A 24,457-nucleotide genomic window follows, 5' to 3' on the forward strand; every position below is an offset into this window, starting at 1 on the left:
CTGCAACCCTTTCATGCCTGCCTTTCTTGTGAGACTCTTGTCTATGCCCTTCCATAAGTTTATCACAGAGATCTACCTGATGTGATGGAAGATTTCCTCAGTTTCTTTTGACATTGCAAGGGTACCAAAAGAACAGTTTGGCTGTCCACCTGGCATTCTGTGTCCTCACTATGTGACCAGCCTATCATCTTTCCTAACATCCATCTACTTGATAACATCTTTACTCAATTCTTTGAAGTTAAAAAACATTGGCTACATATTGCAGTCTGCACCCACCCAACCATGAACTTGTCCCTGATGACTGTGTAATATTCATTTTTAAGTAAGAGATCATTCAAGTCTATTTCTTGTTGCCATACAGAAATGCCAGTGGAATGTTGGGTCGTCTTTGCTTCCATGGGAAATGTGGAGTCATTAAAGGAATGTCACAAGTTCCTAAAGCCAATTTATTTTCCCACTTATAATTTCTGAAAGATAAATTAAAGCAATAAAAAGTTTAAGCAGGGTTCTTTGGTTTAAAACTTTTCCTTGTGTTAGTTCTGAAATATTTTCAAGGCACTTCAATTGTTACAATTAAAATGTTTCTTGAATGCTAATAGGGCTCAAATTCTAGAAATGACACAATTATTCCACACTTGAAAGTTTCCTTCATAAGACTCAATATTAAAAGTAAATATTAACCCTCCAAATGAATATTTAATTGATCTTAGATGTCTACCAAGCAAAGACATTACTTTCCTTTACTTCCTCTCAAAGGTATTAGCAGAGCAAAAAAATATTGTTGGAAAGTTTTTATTAAAGATTTAAGAACTTAACCTGTAAGAAAAGTTTTGGAGATATGATGGTTTCTAAATATAAGGGCTAATACTCAGTAGGAAATATTCCTAAATATTTAGGAAGTTTCATGGATATTGTGAATGGTGGTGGTAGGGGGAGAGTAACTTAACATGACTTTTAAGTGTGAATATCCCTACTGAATGTGGGACAATAGCTTTACTGAAAAATGTATGGTAAGTTCAATATGTACTGTGGACTTCCTATTGATTAAGGGGACCTCATAGAGGTGCTGACCTAGTATAGAACACTGCTCCACCAAACCACAAGAGTCACGTGGTAAAGTCTCTTACTTTGAAAAATGGATTCTATGTCATGTTTGCCCTCTTTATTAACTTATTTTCTTCAAAGTATGACAAATGTTTAGCAAAAGATAGGCAATTTCTTAGTTTTATGAAAGGTGTTAAAATTTTCTTTATAGTATTTAAAACTGCTTAGGCTCTACGTAGCAATAAAACTGTATACAGCTGAACATGAGCAATGATCCAGTTGCCAAACTTGTCCCCAAGTTCCTTGATGTTGAGTTATTTAACAATAGCTTGTTGTTGGAAAGTATAATTTCCATCAGAATCCAGGCCATCTCCCTTCTTAAAGGTATTACAGCCGGAAAGTGGCTCAGTGGCCAATTTTCCATAGTACAATAGTGAGTTAAGGATTCTGTCTTGAACTTCATATGATATCCAGCATCCCCCAGCAGACCATTGTGGAGATACCGGGTTTTTTTCTCCTTGTTGTATGCAGAGGTAGTAATAAAAACAGAAACATTATGAATACTGTCCATACAAAGTTATGTACTCCAGACAGACAGCTTTTTCTTACTGGGGAGGGAGGGCAAGGCTCTCCATCACATTGAGGTTCTTGCTGCACATAACATCTCCACATGCATGTATATGTCTGCACCACTGCTCTAGGGGCTTCTTTGTCTCCCAAAATGCACAGGCAAGTTGGGTAAGCCCAGGACTAGTCAAAGCAGCAGCCACCAATAAGCGGCTCTAGTCACAACAGCACATCCCAGAGACCTTATATAGCCTCCAGCTCCAGCCAAGGTCCAGCCCAGAGCAGCACCAGCCCACCTTGAATCAACATCTCTAGGCCAAGATCCAAAAGAACACTAGCCTTACAGAGCTACCACCCAAAGGGCAGATGGAAGGGCCTGAATCACAAAGGCTTCTCCTTATCCAAAGGCAAAAGCTATAGTGACAGTACAAAGTTGTAGCAACTTGACTTGGCCCCAAAGGAGCGAGTTCACTCTCTCTTTGGAAAAAAGTATATTTGTTGTTCTTAGAAATCGGAATTTGCTGAATTCCAAATAAACAAGCCAAAACAATCCTCAAATTAGAAATTACAAATGTCGTATTTACATAGCTAAATAATCTGATAACTTTAACTAAGTTGACTAGTTATGGACAGAATAGGCACATTTTGTCTCAAAGGCCAAGATGTCCAGTTTGTAAGTAGCTTATGAACACCCCTGAAGCAATGAATCACACTGTCCTTCCCCTTGTCTTCTTCCTACACTGTGGCCTGTTCCTATAGTATATAGGGCAAAGAAAAGGAAGCAGCAGTATACTTAAGATTAGAAAAAAGTATTCATCAGTGTGATTAAAATATAGTTATGTCATTCATAAAATAAGTAATAATTCTACTTTCAAGATCTTTTTTTGGAGGGGAGAAGGAAAAATCTAATTTTGTGTTTCTATTAGAAGAGACACTTAACCTCTGGTGAGGAAAACTCCTTTTCCAAATCTGACCAGTAACTGCTCTGCCATCTTATAGTCTTTGAGAAGTATCTGAGGCACAGAGAAGTAAGTACATGTGTTAGAGGTGAGACTGGAACCTTGGTCTTCCAGACTCTAAGTCTCCAAGACTCACATTGCCTGTTGAAAGACATTACCAGCTAAAAATCAGAAAAGACCATGTATATGGTATATATGTATATGTATATGTATATGTATATGTATATATATATATATATGTGTGTGTGTGTGTATGTATGTATGTATATTTACCATTTGTAAATAATCAATAGCTGATTTTTTAAAAAGCAACAATTTTGACTTATCTAAGTGGAAAATATCAACTTTACAAATAAATTTTATTAAAGGATAAAATTTGTCAATAAATGTATTAAATCATTATTAATTTTACTTAAGCTTAAACATGCAACTTTCCCTCCACATTAGCCATATTTCTTTTAAGTTGCAAAAAATGTACATAAAAAACCTTCTTAAAAATTTAATAGCCTGCACAAATCTAGATTTCTAGTTCAGCCTCTCACTCTGCCCATGTGGCTCTGTGTAAGTCATTTAACCTGCCTGAGCTTGTATCTTCATCTATAAAGTGAGGGGGTTGTTTAAGATTTTTTGAAGTCCTTTCCAGACTATATATATGTAAAATGCATGAACTAAGAAATAATTAAAGACCAATGTATAAAAGTAAGTTATACAGATATATCAATTTTTAACAAATTTAAAAATAAGAAAACATCTCCTATCAAATGCAAGCAAATAATAAGTGAATCATGAAAAATACAGTGAAATCAGAAATGCATCTCCATAGCACTTGCTTTGTAACTTAAGAATCTTAGAAAGTCACATGGGGCACTAAAAGTTTAAGTAAGTTGCTCAGGGGTCACAGAGCTTGCCTGTGTGTAGGGACTTGAAACCAGGCTTTCCTAACTCTAAGACGAACTCTTTACTATGCTATGCTGCCTTATCACTGTTAATACATAAATAAAAAATAGAATCTTGTTAGATAAGAGTGTCATGCAAAATTAAACTATGTGTCAAATCACATCCCATCAAATCTTAAATAAATAAATAAATATATATATATATATATATATATAAATAAAACTAAAATGCATATTTCTATTTCTCTATCTTCAATATATCCCTTAAAGAATTACTGGGGGAAGGGAGGCAATTGTCATTACCACCACCATAATAACAGCCCATCAGACTTTGGACCCTATCATCACCCTAGGATTCCATTTTTACAGAGTTAAAGACCTGGAAGGGGGCCTTCAACATCTTCTAATTCAATTCCCTCATTTTACAACTTCTGTTGCTGGGTGAGGATCTAAGAGAATGGGGGATAAGCTGATTTAGGAGCTGACTGGATCCAGCTTCATGTGATATTAATATTAGTTATTTGATAATGGAAAGGACCCAATTAGGGGCAATATACATTGATGTGTCTTGCCTTACATGAGGATAGCAATTTTCAAGGTAAAGCAACCATCAAGGAGAAACTGTCTAACCTTCTGTTTTAGAAGGCAATGAGGTATTACAACACTGGCTCATCAGCCCACCTCTGACAGCTATATAATCAGTATGGTTGGGGAACAGCTAAAAACTAATAAAGACCTTATCATATGATTCTAAGAGATATTTCTATTAAAGAACATCAATGAAGACTGCTCAGGTCTGCACCAACAACATGTTCAGGCTAGTGCTACACAACTTCGGCTGAGTCCTCTCTTCAAGACACCCAAGCTGTTTCCTTCTCTCTCTTCTTCCTGATACTATTCACATTTTCTTCCCCCAACTTCCTCAAAATACTCCAAATATCACATATAAGCCTACAAAGGCAATTGTGGGTGGACACCACGGTGATGCACTATGTATGTTGTGCAAGATGTTTGAAAATTAAACTAGCTGCTTCTGCCAGGAGAAATTTGTGTTGTACCAGCTCATGGCTTAGAAAGACTAAGAAATGCAAAAGGCTGTCTTTTTAAAAAACGTACAGACAAGCTGCTCCAGTAACCTAAAGAAATGAAGCAGAAAGCGGCAGCTGTGGGTGCAAATACTGGTTTGTTCTGATATCCCAATGCCTTATTACGTAATGAAACCATGAAAGTTTTCTCAACAGTTATGAAAAAAGAAAAGAAAAAGGAATCAGTGAGTTTGGAGTAGTGTAATGTAAATGAGTGGTATATAATTTTATTGATAAAAACCAACAGTCACTTTCATCAATAAGGCCGTCTGATTTCTAGATTATACATGAAATAAATCCTATAACTTTATATTTAGAATACAAACCTGGGCCCTTTTTTCTCTAAGTTCTTGTTGTTGTAGCCTCCTTTTCTCACGTTTTTCTTGTAATTTTTCTACTTCCTTCACACAATTGGATTTTCTACGTGCTAAAAGAAAAAAAAAAGGATAAGAATTACAGGTATCTTTCCCCCTTTTAATAATGACCTATAGCATTCACAGTAATATTTACAAGTATTTTACTGCTTAAAATATTTTCTATTTTTCATTTTCATGCCATTAAAAAATAGGCTCATATGACAAAACATGCCAGCTAAAACTATTTGATCTGTATTTACAAGCTGCTTTACAAAAACTAGGAACAGGACAATAAATATGCCAAAAAAAAGAGACTCCACAACATACTGATACATGTCATCTCTTGGTTTAGAATCATAGAGTCTTAGAGTTGGAAGGGAACTTAGAGATCCTCTGATTCCACAGAACTCAGAAATTCCTTCTACAACCTCCTGGACAGATGTTACCCCAGCCTTTGTTCATGTAGAACTTTAAACTAAAGGTGCTGAGATATCAATAAAATTTGCTGTTTATAAAAACCAAATTAAATTATCATATAGGGAAAAAGAAATTTAAGCCCCAATTGGTAGACCAAGGATGTGAGAACATAAAATTTAATTCTTCAGAGTAAGAATCTCAACACAATGGACACAGACAATAATCAATCGGGTTTGAAAACTGACCCTTTCCTTTGAGGACTTATAAGTTAGACCAAGAGAGAATACATGTATGCCTGAAATCAATGAATCCTTGATACGTGGTTTACATACAAGGGGGTCCAAATTCCTTTTTTGCAGCTTGAACTGGAGATATATCTGAAACACTACCATTCTGTTGTGTAGCGGAAGACTGTTCAGGAAGCTGACTAGGCCGCGAACGCGCAGAACCAACCACTGCAAATGAAACAGGAATTATTAATAATTCATGGCATTAATAAAAACAACTTACATAGTATTACATAGTATTGTAACTTCAAAAGATCTATAATTCATCGGTGTGGCTCCTTTAACTGACCCAGACTGCAACCCTATCCACACATTACTAAGTTTTTCATTGACTGCTACAGAAAAAGTGGCCAACTTTCTGGAAACAACATTTTTCAAATTTGGCTGTGCTGGTCCCTGGTTGACAGTCCATTACTGGGCCCATATTCAAAACCTTTTCAGGTTAGCTGGATATACCAAAGCTTAAATTATAGAAACAAACCTTTAAATGAGTCAAAAAGCATTTACTAAGTGCTCAGTAGGTGCTAGGCACTGTCCTTTGAGAACTTTGGGTCACCAAGGTCCAATGGCTTACTAAAGATAACTACTGAAGTAGAATTTTAGGTTAAGAGAGGTGGGGGGGGGGGGCGCGCAATATGCACAGAATAAGCGAGTAGGCCTCTGACACTTACTATCTTCGAGACCACAGGCAAATCACTTAACCCCTTTGAGCCTCGACAACCCTCCAAGAATTAGATAAGTCATTCATGTGGTTCTTCATATACTGGAGTATAACAAATGAACTGGTAGGACATAGGTTAATGAGGCTGTAAATTACAGCACATTTTTGCTATCATCAATCTAAAGCAACTACATGTATATTAAAAATCTTAGAAATATGCATATAGAAATGCCAGTTTTATTCAATAAGAAATGACATAAGCATTTAATTATTGAAGAGCTCATAAATATTTTCAAAGTGGTATATGCAGATTCTGTAATAAAATTTCCACTAAAGTAATTACATCTTTGAGCCGATACTTAATAATGAATATATTGAAACCAATTTAGTTTTATTTTTCTACAGGGGCTATTTCACACAAAAGAGACCAAAAGTGTATAAAGTTCCATGAATAACATCAAAATATAACAGTATGGAAATTATAATTTTCAGTAATTGTATTGAAGATAGTTTATTATATGAAGACAACCTCCTTCCTCCCTGCAATGTTCAATCCAATTATAGAAAATACTTTTTTTAATCTTCTCCTCCTTCAACAGGAATGTTGTTGGCTGCAGCAGCAGTTGTTACGGAAAGACAGTGTGATCTACTGAGTACTGTGCTGAGCTGAGTCAGAAAGAGAAAGGTGTGAACACTACCTCAGACCTTTACTTAGTGAACTGGGGGAAGTCACCATGAAACCTTGCAAAGCCCAGCTTGCTCAGCAATGAAATTTGGGTTATAGCATCTAACTACAGGGTTGTTAAGAGACTCATAAGGAATATAAAATGCACCACAAACTTTAAATGTCAATTCTGAGGCACTTATTTTTAGTTGTTAAAATTAATATATATAACATACACATATATGTGTATATGTAAAACTGGAGCAGTTATTAATTTTAAATTTTGGAAGTTTGATAAAAGCAGCTGAAAAAAAAGATTTGAATTGTAGGTTAAAACTTTATTTCTAAAAATAAATGATATAGTGCTTACCTGTTCTTTCAGTTATTATTTTCAAGGCTTGAGGGGGAAATGCTAGGGACTACAACTCTATGAGAAATTATCTAGATACCCTCTTTCTCAAACTCCCTAAACTTTGCAAAACTAATGGCCAAATATGTAATTACTGCATTGAACATTAGCTTTTAAAAGGAAAAATTATATACTTAGGTAGTTTTACCTGAAGCATATTATTCTTTGACTTAAAGCATTTTACTCAAAACTTAAGTGGATTCCAAACTTACTGAAAAAAATTAAGTTCAAAGTTTCTTGCAATGGTGGAGAAGGCTGGGCTCAAAGTCAGGAAAAATTGGTATTGGAAGTCCTCTGTGATACACATGTACAAAAACCTTTATTGCCTTGGCAAGATATGCTGAAATTTACAATGAATGACCATGGGCAAATCATCTAGCCCCTCACTGCCCCAGGCCACTGTCTTAGACTAAATTACAGATAAATGGCTAATCTGTATTAGTGAAGAGAGTTTCCAACACAAATGCAACCACAGTTCTAGACCCCCCAAAATAATCAAAACAAAACCAATCTCAATCCCAAACAAAGAAATCTCTCCTATTTATTATTTCCCATATCCATAAATGAAATCAGTGTTAGTAGTAGACTAATGTATACTTTACCCCTATTGTCTCTTGCAGGGGGGTCATTCTTAATAGGGGCCACAGTCCGGCGATTCTAGAAAAGAAATCATTATTTTTTCTCTATATTCACTCACTATATAAAACACAATCCTGGCATCTTTTTACATTTAAAAAAGCAGTCATAAAAATTGTAAGACATGTTAAAATCACATGTAATCTGATTTTCTAATTAATAGTATCTATAAATCTATTAAACACTTAAAGATCTGAAAATAATACATATTTCAGGGTTGGAGAACAACACATTATAGGGTTAGATTTGGAGCTGAAAAGGTTCTTGGAAGACAGAGTTCAAATGCCTCATTTTACAGATTAAGAAGCCACAAGGCCCAGAGAGTTTAAATTATTTCCTTATGGTCACACAATTATTAAGTTTCTGAGGCTGAAAATGAACTCAGGTCTTCCTGACTTCAAGCCTAGTGGTGTCCTATCCACTAAGTCATGATGCTTTTATTTTTATATTTGCAGTGATTCTTGAAATTTGGGAACCATTTAGAGACTCAGATGAAAATGAAATCACATATAAAATTAAAAATTTGTTTCAAATAATAAACTGGCTTACTTTTACATTATCCACTTAAATGTCTTTACTTTCCCTTGAAGCTAATTATTTATGAATAGCTCAAAGACAGTCTCAACTAGAGTAGAAATTTCCAAGTAGTTCAATAATTAATTTAAGTCTACATTGATCACATTATTCAGTTACTAAACTGTCAAAAGTTCCTTAAAAGTCTTCATTTCAGAGTTAAGTGGACTGATGGTGAGTCAAGTGAGCAGAACCAGGAGAACATTTACACAGTAACAGCAACATTGTGTGATAATCAAGTGGGATAGACTTAGATGTTCTCAGCAATACAATGATCCAAGACAATTCCAAAGGACTCATGATGGAAAATGCTCTCCACATCCAGAAAAAAGAACTGTGGAATCTGAATGCAGATTGAACCATATTATTTCTACTTTTTTGTTTTCTTTTTTGAGGTTTTTCCCTTTTGTTCTGATTCTTCTTTTACAACATGACTAATGTGGAAATATGTTTAATGTGATTGTACATATATAACCTATATCAGATTGCTTTCTGCCTTGGGGAGAGGGGAAGGAAGGAGGGAGGGAGAAAAATATGGAACTCAAAATCTCATAAAAACAAATGTTGAAAACTATCTTTATATATAACTGGAAAAAATAAAACACTATTGAGATTAAAAAATAGATCAATAAATAAAAAGCGGGGGGAAAGTCTTCATTTCGGGATGAAGATCCTGATGCTGAAGTATAGCTAAGGACATCAATATAAAAAGAAAAACCAACAACCACAAAATTACTGAACAGTTAAGCCTGACTCCAAAAAAGAGATGAGAAAACATCTGACTCCTTTGTAGAGATATGTGTGTGAAGGGAGTGGGGAGAGGGACAGTTTTTGTCCCATATCCCATAGCTGTGGAAAAGTGCATATAATGTCAACTTTATGGGGGGGGGGGGGCAATGAGGGTTAAGTGATTTGCCCAGGGTCACACAGTTAGCACCTGTCAAATGTCTGAGGCCAGATTTACTCAGGTCCTCCCGAATCTAGGGCTGGTGATTTATTCACTCGCCACCTAGCTGTCCCCAGTGTCAACTTTTTTGATGTAGTGATTGGTTTTGTTAATTTTTTCCTTCCTCTTTTTTCTTTTTCTCCTTTAATGGGTGCTTCTCTTGAAAAGGGAAGGGATATGGACATAGGTGAAAAACTAAGCCATGTAAAGACCAGAGGGTGGGAACTAGGGATAATTTGCTCCTACATCAGGTAACTGATTTAACATAGGAGAAACAATAGGAGATGTAGATGAGAGATGAATCGTAACATTCAAGAGTATCCAGGGGGTATTTTGAGTGCAACAGAAGGAGCCTAGGTCTGGTTTCAGTTACTCTGCCATATCTTAGTTCTATGACTTGGGTTAAATAAATTACTTTACCTTGGTCAGCAACAGGCTCCTCATCTGCAATGAGACTAATAAGATTTGTATTTCTTACCTCATAGAGTTCACTCATACCTTCAGAATGGGAAGGTACCACAGAGGTCAACTTATTCAACTCTTTATTTTCCAGATGGGAATAATAGGCCCAGAGATATGAAGTAATAGGTAATAGAGGACAAAGATAAGATTCAACCTGGACCTCTGACTGTAAGTTCTGTCCTCTTTCTACCTTACCACAATGAGAATCAAGTTACAAAATAGATAAGCACATAGGGTTTACAAAGGGCTATAACTGTCACCTATGGTTTGGGGTTTTTTTTTACTCTTAGGAAGATTACTGTTGTAAAACTGGTATCATTTGAAGATAACACTGGAATGAAAAAAATTGCTCTTTTCCTGACTTTTTTTTTTTTTTTTTTTGCTCAGGGCAATGAGGGCTAAGTGACTTGCCCAGGGTCACACAGCTAGTAAGTGTCAAGTGTCTGAGGCCAGATTTGAACTCAGATCCTCCTGAATTCAGGGCTGCACCACCTAGCTGCCCCCTTTTGTCTTTATTTTTAAAGACACATGTTGGATCAACTGATCCAAGACAAAGCCAAAAGACTCATGATGGAAAATGATCTTCACATCCAGAAAAAGAACTATGGAGTCTGAATGCAGATTGAAGCATACTATTTTCACTTTTGTTGGTTTTTTTTCTGTTGTTGTTTCTTCTTTCTTGTGTTTTTTGTCCTTTTGTTCTGACTCTTCTCTCACAGTATGACTAATGTGAAAATATGTTTAACATGACTGTAATGTATAGTGTAATATATAACTTATCAGATTGCTTGCTGGCTTCAGGGGAGGGGGTGACAGAAGGGAGAGAGGGAGAAAAATTTGGAACTCAAAATCTTATAAAAATTAATGTTGAAAACTATGTTTTCCATGTAATTGGAAAAAAATAAAATACTATCATAATAAATAAAGACATGTGTAAGATAATAATATATTAATAAGACAAAATAGGGAATTCAATTTACTAAAAGCCATCAAAGAAATCAAGAACCAGGATTTATTATTTTCCAGTTCCCCAAGAAGAAAGCAAACAGTTAAAAACTCAAAAAAGTTTCGAAATGCCTACTATGTACAAAGTATTGGATATACAAAAACCAAAAGGAAAGAGATCCTGACCAGAAGGATATAAACATATTAGTATATAAAGAACATAATATGTCAGTCAGGTGGCATAATGAATAGAATGTTGTCTTTGGAATGAGGAAGGTCTGAGTTTGAAGCCTTAAAACATTTACTAACTGTATGACCCTAAGCAAGTCACTTGCTACACTGTTGCAGGTGATAGTTATGTGCTTTAAAATGAAAAAATTTAAGGTCACATATTCTGTAAAAGGCCTGAACTTTGCAGATAACACTTTATCAGAGAGGAAGTTCTAACACACTTTCTAAAGATTCCTCAAACTAAACACCAGACATCTTTAATCATTTATGGGGTGGGAGGAAATAGGTTATTCTCCAAAACATAGCCTTAATATACCATTATTTCTGAATCACAAATTCTAAAAGTGATTCCTTAAACATTCAATGATAAATACAAACCTTCACAATTTTGTTTACTTTGGCTGAAGGGGTAGGAGGTGGAGGTGTTTCTGGGCTGGGTTCAATTTCTTCATCAGGTGCAAGGTCAGGGTTAAGTGAAAAGATGCTCTCCAAGTCAATCTGTTTATAAGGAAAAGGGAAGCTTAGATAGAATTATATTTAAAGCCACTTTTCACATGGATTTTAAAAAACGAACAGATAAACTCCGTGATTTTAGTTGAAATTGATACTATTTTAACTTGGAAAGTCACACCTAAAATTGCGGTCTTTATATATACAAGAAGCTACCCCTGACAGTATTTGTGGTTTTGAATTCCCTGGATTATTTGAATATGCTAATAGCATAGAGAACATAGGATTTTATAATAACTAATGTAGAAGATTTGTGAGTTTTATAGTTAGTTCACTTTTATGAGATAGCTTAGAAAAAAGTGGCATTTCCATCTGACCTAAACTTGATTAATAATATACCCAATCATAAATATGAGGAGGAATGTACTTCCCTCAGAGTGAAAATACTCAAAACTCCAAAATTTTATATAAGAAATTTCAAAATACATATACTGTAAAGTACATTAGTGTTTTGCTTTTTAATTTGTTTTTACAGATAATACCACTGAAATAAGACACCCAAACAGAAGTTTAAAAAATCAGTTCACAGAACTCATTATTATTTCAGTTTTTCTATGAGAACTCACACTTATGAAATCAGCATAGCAGCAAATTCTTTTTTTTTTTAACCCACATCATACAGTAAATAAAATCTAGAACATAGAGTTGGAAGAATCATAAGAAAGCTTATGGTTAAATTAAAACTAAAAATACAGCTTTTAAAAAGGATCTTTATCACAGAACTATAAATGAAGTTTAATGTAATGGTATGTACCTCTTTGCCTTTTGTATCTCCATTTTCTATCCATTCTACAGTTACACTTTCATTATCTTCATTTAAAGATGTTACCATAGCTTGATGTATTCGACCTAAATGGGAATAAGGTACAAGGGATAAAATATCATTGCCATGTTATAACCTTTTTGTGATACTGATACAAAGGGGTTTTGAAAAAAACAAAGAGGCAATCTTTAGTTTAGCATGGGTTTGGAATGAAAAATAATTGCCTATGATGTAACAACCAGATAATGATAGTCACAAACATGGCTTCACCATTCACCCATTTTAACAAATACTAAGCACCTATTATGTTGAATGTATTATGCTAGGTACACTAGGGGAATATAAAGATTAATAATCAGTCAATAAGCATCCATTAGGCACCAATTTCTGTAATAAGACCAATAAAAAAGGAAGGAAGGGAGGGAGGGAGGGAGGTTGGGAGGTTGGAAAAGAAAGAAAGAAACAAAGGAGAAAGAAAGAAACAAAGAAAGAAAGCCCCAACCCGGTCAAGGATTAGTATCTAATAAGGGAGATGACTTCTACATAAGTAAATGCTAACTATAGAATATGGCAACTGCATAAACAGTATAAAGTAATGTAAAGAATTAATTGTTATTTAAGGTTTTTATGCCTCAGCGCACACTGGCCTGGGGCTCTGCAAACCGCAGGGTGCTCCACCCACTGGTTGTAGCCATTGCCAGGGCTCTGGCACCTCACATCATCACCACTCGCAGATGCCTACATGGGCCTGGCAAAATTATAATGATTGGAAGCCTAGTGAGGGCAGTCATGTGACTGTCAGAGCAGCCATCCCATTGGCTGGGACTGTGTGGGGTGTTTTTCTAGGTTTGGGGGAGGAGAATTGGGCATTCTAGGTGGAAGCTGGAGAGCCACAGATGTTCTGCTGCGTATTTTCAGCTGATTCCTGGGCGGTGGTATTTTTTCAGGTATTATAATTTCCCTTTCCCCATTTTTATTTCCTTTCCCTTGATCCTACTCATCCTGTTTGTGTTTTGTTTTGTTTTTTTTTAAGTTCGTTCTTGTTAAAATAAATCTTGTTCTGTTTTGAGGGAGGCTGCCAGTTTCCTTCCTTGACCCAATATTGCAGCGAGCCACTTAGCTAGCACTCCCCAATTAAAAATTGGTCCCCACAGTTTTAATGTAAAGACATTCACTAGGTTAATTGTCTCCTGGCTGGCTTGCCAAAAACTGAGGCATAAAACCCTCAAATAACAATTAATTCTTTACAGTAGATCATAGGATTTAGACTTAAAGGGTTCCTTTTTAAAGCTAATCTAGTCCAACCCACTTATTTAATATAGGAGAAAACTGAGATTCAGGAAGATAAAATTACTAACTGCCCAAAGCCACACAAAAAATAATGAGTAAAGTCAAAATATATCTTAAGAGCTGAATGGGATTTAAAAGATTCCCTAGTTCAAGGGGTTCAGGTCATTGACCTAGCGTCTATGACCCGTTTTTAAAAAATATTTTGATAAATGCATTTCAATATCACTGATTTCCTTTGAAATCCTATGCATTTTGCAAATTTAAACAGTCTGAGAAGGGCTTATGGTTTCACCCAGACTCCCAAAGGGATCCATAATAGAAAAGAAGGTTAAGAACCCCTGACATAGTTCAGCCTCTCATCTAATCCATGAATCTCATCTAGAGAATTGTAATGGTGGTAGGATCAATTCTCAAGATAGCTGAAGGAGGAAAAGTTACCAAATACTTGGAAAAATTCTTGCATATTATCTACCACCACTTACCACCAGCCCTGGCAAATAAGGAATTATCAGTAACTGATTCATATACCTACTTAACCCACCTCTAGAAAATTTCTATAAGACTAACCAATATACACATTGAGAACACCCTTGATGAAGATATGAGAAGGGAACGAACTGACTGGCAGGCATCTGCAATTTATATTATTAAAGGAAATTACAACCATATAGTCATACAAATGACTGAAAGGTACAAATAATAAAAAACTCACTTGTGTCTATAACAATGTAGTTTGATAGTGGAAAATGCAAAACTTAAAGGTTTTCCTCTAATAGGTTTCCTCCCATGCATATGTCAAAATTATATAAGGTTCAGTGAAAGATATAACACATAATTTTGTTCAAAAAACTTTTGTTAACTATTATCACAAGAGGCACAGAACAGGGAGAATTACTGAAAACTGTTCTTGTTCGTTCTCTCTCTCTCTCTCACACACACACACACACACAGAAATGCTTTCTCCAAATCTTTTTCACTTCTTTTATCATTCAAATGAAACAAATACATATTAAGAAATTTAAAAGATAATTTGCATAACAAGGACATTTATATATAATGAAAAGTTGTAGAAACAGAATAATCAGTAGATTGCTTTATTTTTCTTATGAATTTTCTATCCTTAAAGATCTGATAGCAAGATTTTTTTTTTGCTTTGGTTTTAATACTGTCAAAATGGCACCTTTCTGAGAATAACTCAAAAAACAAATCATATATAAAATCTCCAAAACTATTGTCAGCTAATTAAACATGCTTTAAAAGAAATTCTTTGGCATTTTATTTCAAGAGATTTTTACTTGAAAAATATATTGGCTTATTTTTCAATTCAGAATATTTTTTCTTGAAAAGTGGAAAAAACCTTGTTTATGTCATACTATTATTAGACAAAACATCTCCAGAAATTATATAATGCATTCTCTTTTGGTCCAAACAATGAATTGAATTTTTAAATAGGTCAGTATGCCTCTGTATAATATCTAATATTTTCTTCTTTCTCATCAGAGAATCAACTTATGCCTTATTTTTATCATGTTGTATAGACAAAGCTGATATTTCATCTAATGTTTTCTTTTGATAACTTAGTCATGGCCTTTATACATTTTCCTTACTTAAAAATTAATCTAATATCTCAATTAATAATTATATTCTCAGAAAGACTACTTTACTATTTAAAAATACCAGTTATTTCATTAGTGTTGGTACTACTTCTATCAATAGAGATTGTGAATAACTGTAACCAAAAAAACCTTATCACCTAGCGGCCAAGTCTCTGGTAAAGAGCCATGCTATTTTCACTTCAGGCAACAAAGGACAGCCTCACATAGGGACAGAAGTGGAAAAGCTTCCAAGCATCGTTATTGCATTTGAGAAGGGCTCAAGTGGAAGCGATCAAAAGAACAAATCTTCAAAACCAAGACTACAATAATTAAAATAACTATATAATATCACTGAGATGAATGATGTGTAGTAGCCCCTTATTTAGGCAAACCCCCCAAGAAACTGAGTTAAAACCAATTCAAATTAGCTGCATTATTAAATTATGACATAATTCACCATGTCTGTTAAGAGTCAATTTTGAGGGGCAGCTAGGTGACGCAGTGGATAGAGCACCGGCCCTGGATTCAGAAGGACCTGAGTTCAAATCTGGCCTCAGACCCTTGACACTTACTAGCTGTGTGACCCTGGGCAAGTCACTTAACCCCAATTGCCTCACCAAAAAAAAAAAAAAAAGTCAATTTTGGGTTAAGGACCTTAACCAAATTTGAACTGTCAACTTGAAAAAGATTTTTAAAAGAGGAGTTAAGCAGGCAAAGCCATGTTTTCTTAGAAATTAATCTAGCAGGAACATGTGGTTAGAAAAAAAAAGGAGGAAAAGGACCCATATGCATAAAAAATATTCTGTAAGACTATTTTTGTGGTGTTAAAGAACTGAAAATTAACAAAGTCCCAATCAATTGGGGAATGGCTGAATAAACTATGGTATATAAATTAATGGAATATTATTGTGCTGTAAGAAATAACAAAAAGGATGGTTTCAGAAAAACATAGATAGGAAGTCTTATATAAACTGATGCGTAGTGAAATGAATAGAACCAAGAGAGCAATTTATAGAGTAACAACAACACTATAAGACAAACAACTCTGAAAGACTTAAGAACTGTGATTAAGGCAATAATCAACCATGATTCATTCACATGATTAAACATGCTAACCACACCTCCTGAGAGGTGATGGACTGCTTCAGACAAATACTTTTTGGACAAGGCCACTGCAGGAATTTGTTTTGCTTAACTATGCATATATTACAAGGCTTCCCCCCCTCCCATTCTCTTACAATTGGGGGTGTCGGGGGAGACAGGAAAAAGACAAGGTGGCAGTTTATTTAAAAAGATGTGGGAGCAGCTAGGTGGCATGGTATATAAGGCACCAGCCCTGGATTGAGGAGTACCTGAGTTCAAATCTGGGCTCAGACACATGACACTTACTAGCTGTGTGACCCTGGGCAAGTCACTTAAAACCCTCATTGCCCTGCCCCCCCCTCAATGTGGTACCACCTTATACTCATCAAATTGGCAAAAATAATTAAAAGAAATAAAAAATGTTGCTGAAGCTATTGAGAATCAGGAAAATTCATTTATTATTGGTGGAATTACACATTTGTAGAATCTTTTATCAAAGGGAAAAAAATCATACCTTTTGATACAATAGTCCCATTGTTGAGACAAATATATTGAAAATGTTATCAAAAACAGAAAAGTCATCTGAAAAGATTTTCATAAAAGTATTATATGCACATTTAAAAAAAATGAAAGCCTACATTTCCAAAAATAGGGGTATGGTTAAATAAACTGAAGTACTATAATGTATCACTATAACACAATGAAGAGAAAGTCTAAGAAATCTTAAGTCTTTATTAAACAACGAAAATTGATAAAAGTAGTGAATGAGAATGGCAAAATGAAGAATCCCAATTAGAATGACAAAAAGACATTCATTATATACTGAAATAAATTTTAATAATTTATTTAATCCATTTATACCAGTGTAAATATCTTTAGTTTAATACCTTCCTAAGTATTTATTTCTTCAAATTAAGATACTGACTCATTAACAGTAAACAAGTGTAGTTGGCTATACTGATGCCCAATGCTGTTTCAATAAAACATTTAATTTTTAAAAGAGACAAATTTATGATAATTTTTTGATGTTTCCGGTCTTTATACCAGTCATTCCTCATTTATTCCCTTAAGTGAACCTTCCTTTGTGAAAATTACAATTAAGCAAAAGCATATAATGGACATCATATCTGAAAATTTACACATAATTCTTTATGGCAGTTCATTCCCTGAGAGGAAGGAGAGATGTTAACCTCCTTTTATATATCTCTTAATGTATATTGTTATAGACATTGTCCTGTTGGTTCTGCTTATTTCACTCTCTATCAATTCATCCTAATCTTCCCATGTTTTTTGGAATCACCCCCAAATGATGGTCACCTATTGTTTTCAGCTTTTTGTCACCAGAAAAAGTGCTATATTTTATCATGTATTGAACCTTTACTTTTATTTTTTACTTCCCTGGAGTATAAGCCCTGTAGTGGGGTTGCTATGTCGCCTCCATTGATACACATTGGTAGCTACCAGTTGGATGTCCTAAGCCAATTCTCGTATCCTGGCTCTATTGTCAGTGACAATTTGTCACTTGATTCTGAGATCAATCAGAGGATTAGGAAAGCTACTTCAAACATGTCTAAGCTTGCCATGCACGTCTGGGCGAACAGTAAACTGACAAGACGAACCAAATTTGCCATCTATAGAGCATGCATCCTGAGTACCTCACTGTATGGCAGTGAAACAGGGACTACATACACTAGACAAGAGAAGAAGCTTAACAGCTTCCACATGTGCTGCCTTCGGCGCATCCCTGGCATATCTTGGTCAGATAGGATCACCACCATATAAGTGCTCCAACGCATGCAACTTCTGAGCAACTACATGCTACTGAAACAAAGACGGCTGCGATGCTCGATCATGTGCACCGCGTGCAAGATGGGCGCATTCCTAAAGACCTACTCTATGGCGAGTTAGTCCCAGGCCAAAGACCTGCTGGATGCCCCCAGCTTCACTACAGAGATGTATCCAAGTGAGACTTGAGGGCTCTGGGAATAGACACTGGCAGATGGAAGGAGATGGCCAAGGATCGCGCCCGATGGAGCTCAGTACTCAGGAGCAGCTTGTGCGCAGCTGAGATGGACCTCCAAGCTCTGGAGGAAAAAAAAACGAACGAGATGCAGGAACCAACGGGCAACAGATAGCGCAGTTTTCCGATGTCCTTGTTGCGGCAGGAGCTGCAGCTCCTGTATCAGACTGCACAGCCACACTGTGGCCTGTGGCTTTTCAAGGCGCTGATCCATGGTCGTCTGCGACTAGAGGAAGCCTCCTAGTGGGGTTGCTGGATGAAAGGACATGGATAGTATAGTCGCTTTTTTGGTATAATTCCCAATTGAAAACAAGAACTGTTCAACTACCAGAGATCCACCAACAATGTCAAGTTGCCTGTCTTTTCACAGCCCCCTGTATGAACCTAGAGTAGTTTTAATTTGTATTTCTTACTCTTAGTGATTCAGAGAATGTTCTCATGTGATCACCTAAAATTTCTAATTCTTATTTTGAAAACTATTCATTCCTTTGACAACAGATATATTGTGGAATGGCTCTTAGTTTAATACAAATACATACACACTGTCTGTCTGTCTCTCTCCTGGATATGAAGACTCTTTATTTTGGTTGATATTTGAGGCAAATTTTTTCCTGTACTTTACCACTACTATGAAAGACTCAGTGAAATGATTAGATTAGAAGGAAAAAGGCAAGGACAATCTTCACTATCATCATCTACCTGTGCTAGAACTGACAGAACATTATGAGCAAAAATAACAACAGGAGAATAGCAACTTGCCCCAGGACAACTTCTATCTAATTTTCATTGAAAAAGATAAGAGGAGGGGGCGGCTAGGTGGCGCAGTGGATAGAGCACCGGCCCTGGATTCAGGAGTACCTGAGTTCAAATCCGGCCTCAGACACTTGACACTTACTAGCTGTGTGACCCTGGGCAAGTCACTTAACCCCCATTGCCCCGCAAAAAAAAAAAAAAAAAGATAAGAGGAGGCAGCTAGGTGGTACAATGGATAAAGCACTTCAAACCTTATTTTCCTGCAAATATTAGTCTTATACTGTCCTTTGAAAGAAATAATTTTACCATACTGGTATGGGCACATTCACAAGCACTTTTTAATGTTGCTTTTGCTTAATTTTTATGAGTCTGTAATGTTTGTTTGGTTTATTTCTTGTATGGTTAATTTTGTTAGGGATTTTTAACAAATTGAAAACCTCCATATACTCAAATATGTCTTTCCCTTTAATTTTTCATGATTGTTTCAGGGTAAGTAAACTTATTAGGAAACTTAATGGCATAAAATAAAATAAGACACAAAAAAGCACAGAAGTATTGTGATCATAGAGACACAGGGATCTTATCTTCCTGAAGTTTAATACTGTCTGGATCTAATGGATATTCTTCTTACTCCTAAAGTTCTCCTGATCATTAAATCTGGTTCTTCCTTTAGGTAAAACTCAGACTCAGTCAACAAGCAATTATTAAGTGTCAACTATGTGCTGGGCACCATGCTAAGCAATAAAGATACCCCCCCCCAAAAGAAAGAAAGAAAGAAAGAAAGAAAGAAAGAAAGAAAGAAAGAAAGAAAGAAAGAAAGAAAGAAAGAAAGAAAGAAAGAAAGAAAGAAAGAAAAGGTAAAAGTCTCTGCTCTCAAGGTACTCACAGTCTAATCTAATGGGGGAGAAAACATACAAATATATGAAAACAAGATAACATGGAGATAACAGAGGGAAGGCACTAGCTTTAAGGGGGATCAGAGAAAGGTTTCCTGCAGAAGGTAGGATTTTAACTGAGACTAGAAAGAGGCAAGGGAAGTTACAAAATAGAAAGAAAGAAAGAAAATTCTAGGTGTGCAAGAAGTAAGTGATAAAGCTCAAAATCAACTTAATAGAATTAGCCATCTGGTTCTTAATGGCTACACACATTCAGGGATTTTTTTCGCTGGTTCTAATCTTAGCAATACTGGGGTCCAGAAGAGAGGTCAAAGACAGAAGCATTAATTTGGAAAACAACACTTCATCAGGTACAACATGTTCACATTCATGAACTACTCTATCATTACAGTGAAACAGTAATTTTAACAGGCTAGTCAGTAATATTTACCTACCATGAGAAAAAAAAAAAGTGAATCTAAAATCCAAATTCCACCAATTTTTCTATTCCAGAAAGCTGGATCTGAATTCTGTTTCATCCAGAATTTGTCAAGAGTAGGCATACAATTTTTAGCAAGGTCCTTATTAGAATGTAATGGCATGCAGGCAGCTAGGTGGTGCAGTGAATAAAGCACTGGCCCTGGATTCAGGAGGACCTGAGTTCAAATCCAGCCTCAGACACTTGACAGTTACTAGCTGTGTGACCCTGGGCAAGTCACTTTACCCTCATTAACCAGCAATGCCCCCCCCCCAACCAAAAAAACAAACAAAAGAATGTAAAGGCATTTTACCAATATTGGGGGCAGGGGGTGAGGGGGTTATGCTGGGAAGACAATTTTTATCAGGCTATTAACCTAGACCAAGAATATATTATTATATTGTAAATTGCACATTACAAATTTCTGGGTCAAGAACTCAATATGAAGAAATTATTTCTTATTGGTATATAAAGGTACTGTTGGACTGAAGATATTTACACTGGTATAAATGGATTAAAAGTAAATTATTTTAATAGTCTTGGGTCAATAGAATCAAAGAGATATGACTGGATATGACCTCAGAAGTCATCTAGTTCAACTTCCACATTTCACAGATGAAAAACTTAGGCACAGAATGGTGAAGTGATTTGTCCAAGATCAGAATATGAGAGTTGGAACCCAGGACTTCTGACACCAAATTCATTACTTCTTTGACCATCGCAGAACAAGCATTTGAATTGGATTTTAGAGTCTGCTTCCAAGTATTCTCTATTCTCCCTAATGTATTCTTTCCCTACCTTGCTAGTGAATGGTTACATGGCAGATTATTTGAATTTTGTGGGGATTCAGTTTAAAACAGCTAGATCTGTTATATATCTTTTTATTTTTATATGGGGCATGAATAGCAAAGCTTGTAATAGCCAGGTGTGAAGATCAAGTTGAATATTAATACTATTACAGTGGTATCACTGGGCATAGTAGTGGTATTATACTGCAATACAGACTTGTTTGAGGACAGCTAGATAGTGAAGTGGATAGAGTGCTGGGCCTGGAGTCAAGAAGATCTAATGTAAATCTGGCCTCAGACACTGGCTGTGTGACCCAGGGGGATGTCACTTAACTTTGTTTGCCTCAGTTTCCTCATTTGTAAAATCAGGAGACAGAAATGTCAAACCACTCCAGTATCTTTGCCAAGAAAACCCCAAATAGGGTACAACTAAAAAATGACTGAACAACAAAAACAGACTTGTTAAATTTGATATTACTACTAAACAGCTGACATAAAATTGTCTCAAGAACTTACCTCACAGGGTTCTTGTGAGGCTCAAATGAAATAACTGATACAAAGTCCTTTCTGAAAACTAACATTAGACACACGCCATTGGATTGTTGAAAATAACCAAAGTTCCCCTCCACCACCAAATGGTGACTATGAAACTGGTCAAAGATCCAAAAGTGGAATCAAAAAGCCCTTCATGAATTACATCTGTAGGAACCCAATGTAGAGAATGTCAACAAACAATCACTGGACAAATGTTTGAGTCATGTGAATTTATTTACAAAGACAAAGGGCTAATGATGACAATTCCGGATCAAGTCATCACTACCAGAAATTATAGAAGGATTATCCTTAAATAACCTGTACTTACTGATCACCACAGGTTGTATAAAGAAATGATAAAAAGGGGAGAAAAAACCTGTCACTGCAGGCTATAACAATTTAGCACCTTCAAAATACCTAAGACAAAATCTCCTGGCTATCACCAGATACAATAAAGGTTTGCCATCTTTCACAAACTACAACATATAAAATGTTCCCATACAATAATTACTAAAATAAAAATATACTTGAGAATTAAATAAGCAGTACTGGATCTGGAGAAATATTATAGATACAACTGTTACCCATAATTGCCTGGATATAACATTCAAGATTGAGTCTCTACTGCAAATTTCCATTAGGAAATTTGCTTCCCAGCATTTCTGGGAAAATGAATATGACTTTTTCCCCCTCCCCCAATTCCTGAAACAAATCAGCTAAGAAATCAGGAAGTAGTACTGTGGTTTTCCTGCAAGAATTCAAGGTTAACAAGCAATAGAAAAATGTTATTGATGTCAACCTGAAAGCAAGAGCAAGTAAGAAGGAGTCATGATCTAATTAGTCTTGCTTATTATAAGTTCAAAGCTCTATCTGCTGAAAATGGTAAGTTATTCTTGCAAATAAAACAATAAGTTTATATGCCGACAATACTTAAAGCAAATCCTATGATTCTAAGAAGTATCAAGTTTTGGAATTAAAAAAAGTCTTAAATTTGCAATTTCTACATGTGATTCTCCATAGTACTGTTAACCTTCCTGGGAGCTCTGAATGTTATGTTATTAAATTACTCCTCAAAATAATCTGTGCCATTTTACTATTTACTACAGGCTACAGTTCTTCATAAATACTATTGAAAGTAATATTTATTTATTAAACATATTTTTAAAGATATGCACATTGAGCAAAGAGTATGAAGAATAATAGAAATCTCTAATAAAAGATAAAGGAAAAGTAGTTTTAAATCACTGTCTCAATAAATTGATTCATAAAAATAAGTGATACATTTGTTTAGTCTTTTTATTAAGCAAAATCTCTGCAACTTTTGGTATAACTTTAGCATGGAAATACTATTTACTATTTATTATTTTAATATGCATGACTCACTTAAAAACATGTGAATAAAATGTTATGAAAAATAATTAACATGATTCCAGGAATTCTGACTTCTCATACCTGAATCTTAAAGATTAATATTATCTGTAGGACATTTGTAAACACTAATCATACACCATATGTTTTTCCCATTAATATACTTTCTTCTTGTTACAAATTCTGACCTTTGCTCTGATTATACACACATAGTTGATTTAGGAACTCTTTAACAAGTCTTTTTTCATCTATTACAATATAAACTATTGTGTCTTGTGCATAATATTTGTATAAAGTTGCAAAAAGTTGAGATTTCTGCAATTTTGTTGTTGTCCTGTAGAGAGCACTTACCAATTCTTTTCTTTAAAAAAAAAAAAGTGCTCATGATATTAAAGATGTGAAACTTCCATACAGTCTATTAAGTTTCTGGCTTCTCTTATTCCTTCTTTCTATTCCATTATTTTCTTTTTATTTCTCTTCATACTCAATATTTTCCCACTTTCCTATTTGAGACACTGAGTATCAGTTATATTAATTTTTCTACTTCATCTTCAGCAATTAGTGTTAGTACATAAGTTGAAATTATTTTCATGGTGGTGTTTTTGCAAATATTTATCATCAATACTGCAACACAAGATGACCAAATATCTCACAAAATAACGTTTCTTGTTGTCTTTGGTATTTAATATAACCAATCCTGCTGAATCTTTTCTTTGCATATGGAGTACTTTTCATTTATCTGCAACTTCCTTCTGGTTTCATTCATTTATACCTACAATGTCAAGATCAATGATTCATCTTATCTAGCAGTACATTTAGTTGTTGGTCACTGGAACACCTCTGATCCTTTCCTCACCACTCTGTCATCGTCACTAAAGGAGAGGGGAAACTACATAGGGTTAAGGACCATTTAAAATTTTTGTTTCACTGGTTACTATAGCCAAAAAATTCATTGCTGAATGCCCAGCCTACTGGTTATAAGCCTTTCCAAACTTGTCAAGCAACAGGTTGAGAATGGAAGATTATAATATTGCCTCCTAAAACAGTGAGAAGTAGTGGGAAGAAAAAGAAGTTTATAGAAAGTTTAACAAGAAACTTATTTATAGACAAAGCTGGAAGAACAGATGGATGAAATATGTAAAAATTCTGTCAAACTCTTTACTCCTTCAATGATACCACCACCACTCTTACTACACAGTCCCTAAAATGCTTCTTAAAGAAGCAAAAATGGCCCTGAAGAAAAAAAAAATGGCTGAACTAGA

At 35.2% G+C, this 24,457-nt stretch overlaps 1 protein-coding gene and 1 pseudogene across 4 annotated transcripts in view; one reads left to right on the top strand and one right to left on the bottom strand.

The window, feature by feature from the left end:
* Positions 1-24,457, bottom strand: part of KIF2A (kinesin family member 2A) — a 91,985-nt gene that overhangs the window by 40,879 nt on the left and 26,649 nt on the right. For 2 of the 4 annotated variants that reach the window (XM_043978711.1, XM_043978709.1), the window contains exons 2-6: positions 12,403-12,497; positions 11,517-11,636; positions 7,948-8,002; positions 5,714-5,779; positions 4,878-4,978 (exon numbers count right to left, since the gene is read on the bottom strand). In XM_043978711.1, coding sequence (XP_043834646.1) covers positions 4,878-4,978; positions 5,714-5,779; positions 7,948-8,002; positions 11,517-11,636; positions 12,403-12,497 — 437 coding nt within the window. Of the gene's footprint in view, positions 1-4,877; positions 4,979-5,656; positions 5,780-7,947; positions 8,003-11,516; positions 11,637-12,402; positions 12,498-24,457 lie in introns of all 4 variants that reach the window. The other 2 variants (XM_043978710.1, XM_043978708.1) reach the window with 1 other exon arrangement.
* On the top strand, positions 3,924-4,308 carry LOC122736468 (annotated as a pseudogene).

This window comes from Dromiciops gliroides, chromosome 1, assembly GCF_019393635.1.
Source record: "Dromiciops gliroides isolate mDroGli1 chromosome 1, mDroGli1.pri, whole genome shotgun sequence".
Classification (NCBI taxonomy): Eukaryota; Metazoa; Chordata; class Mammalia; order Microbiotheria; family Microbiotheriidae; genus Dromiciops; species Dromiciops gliroides.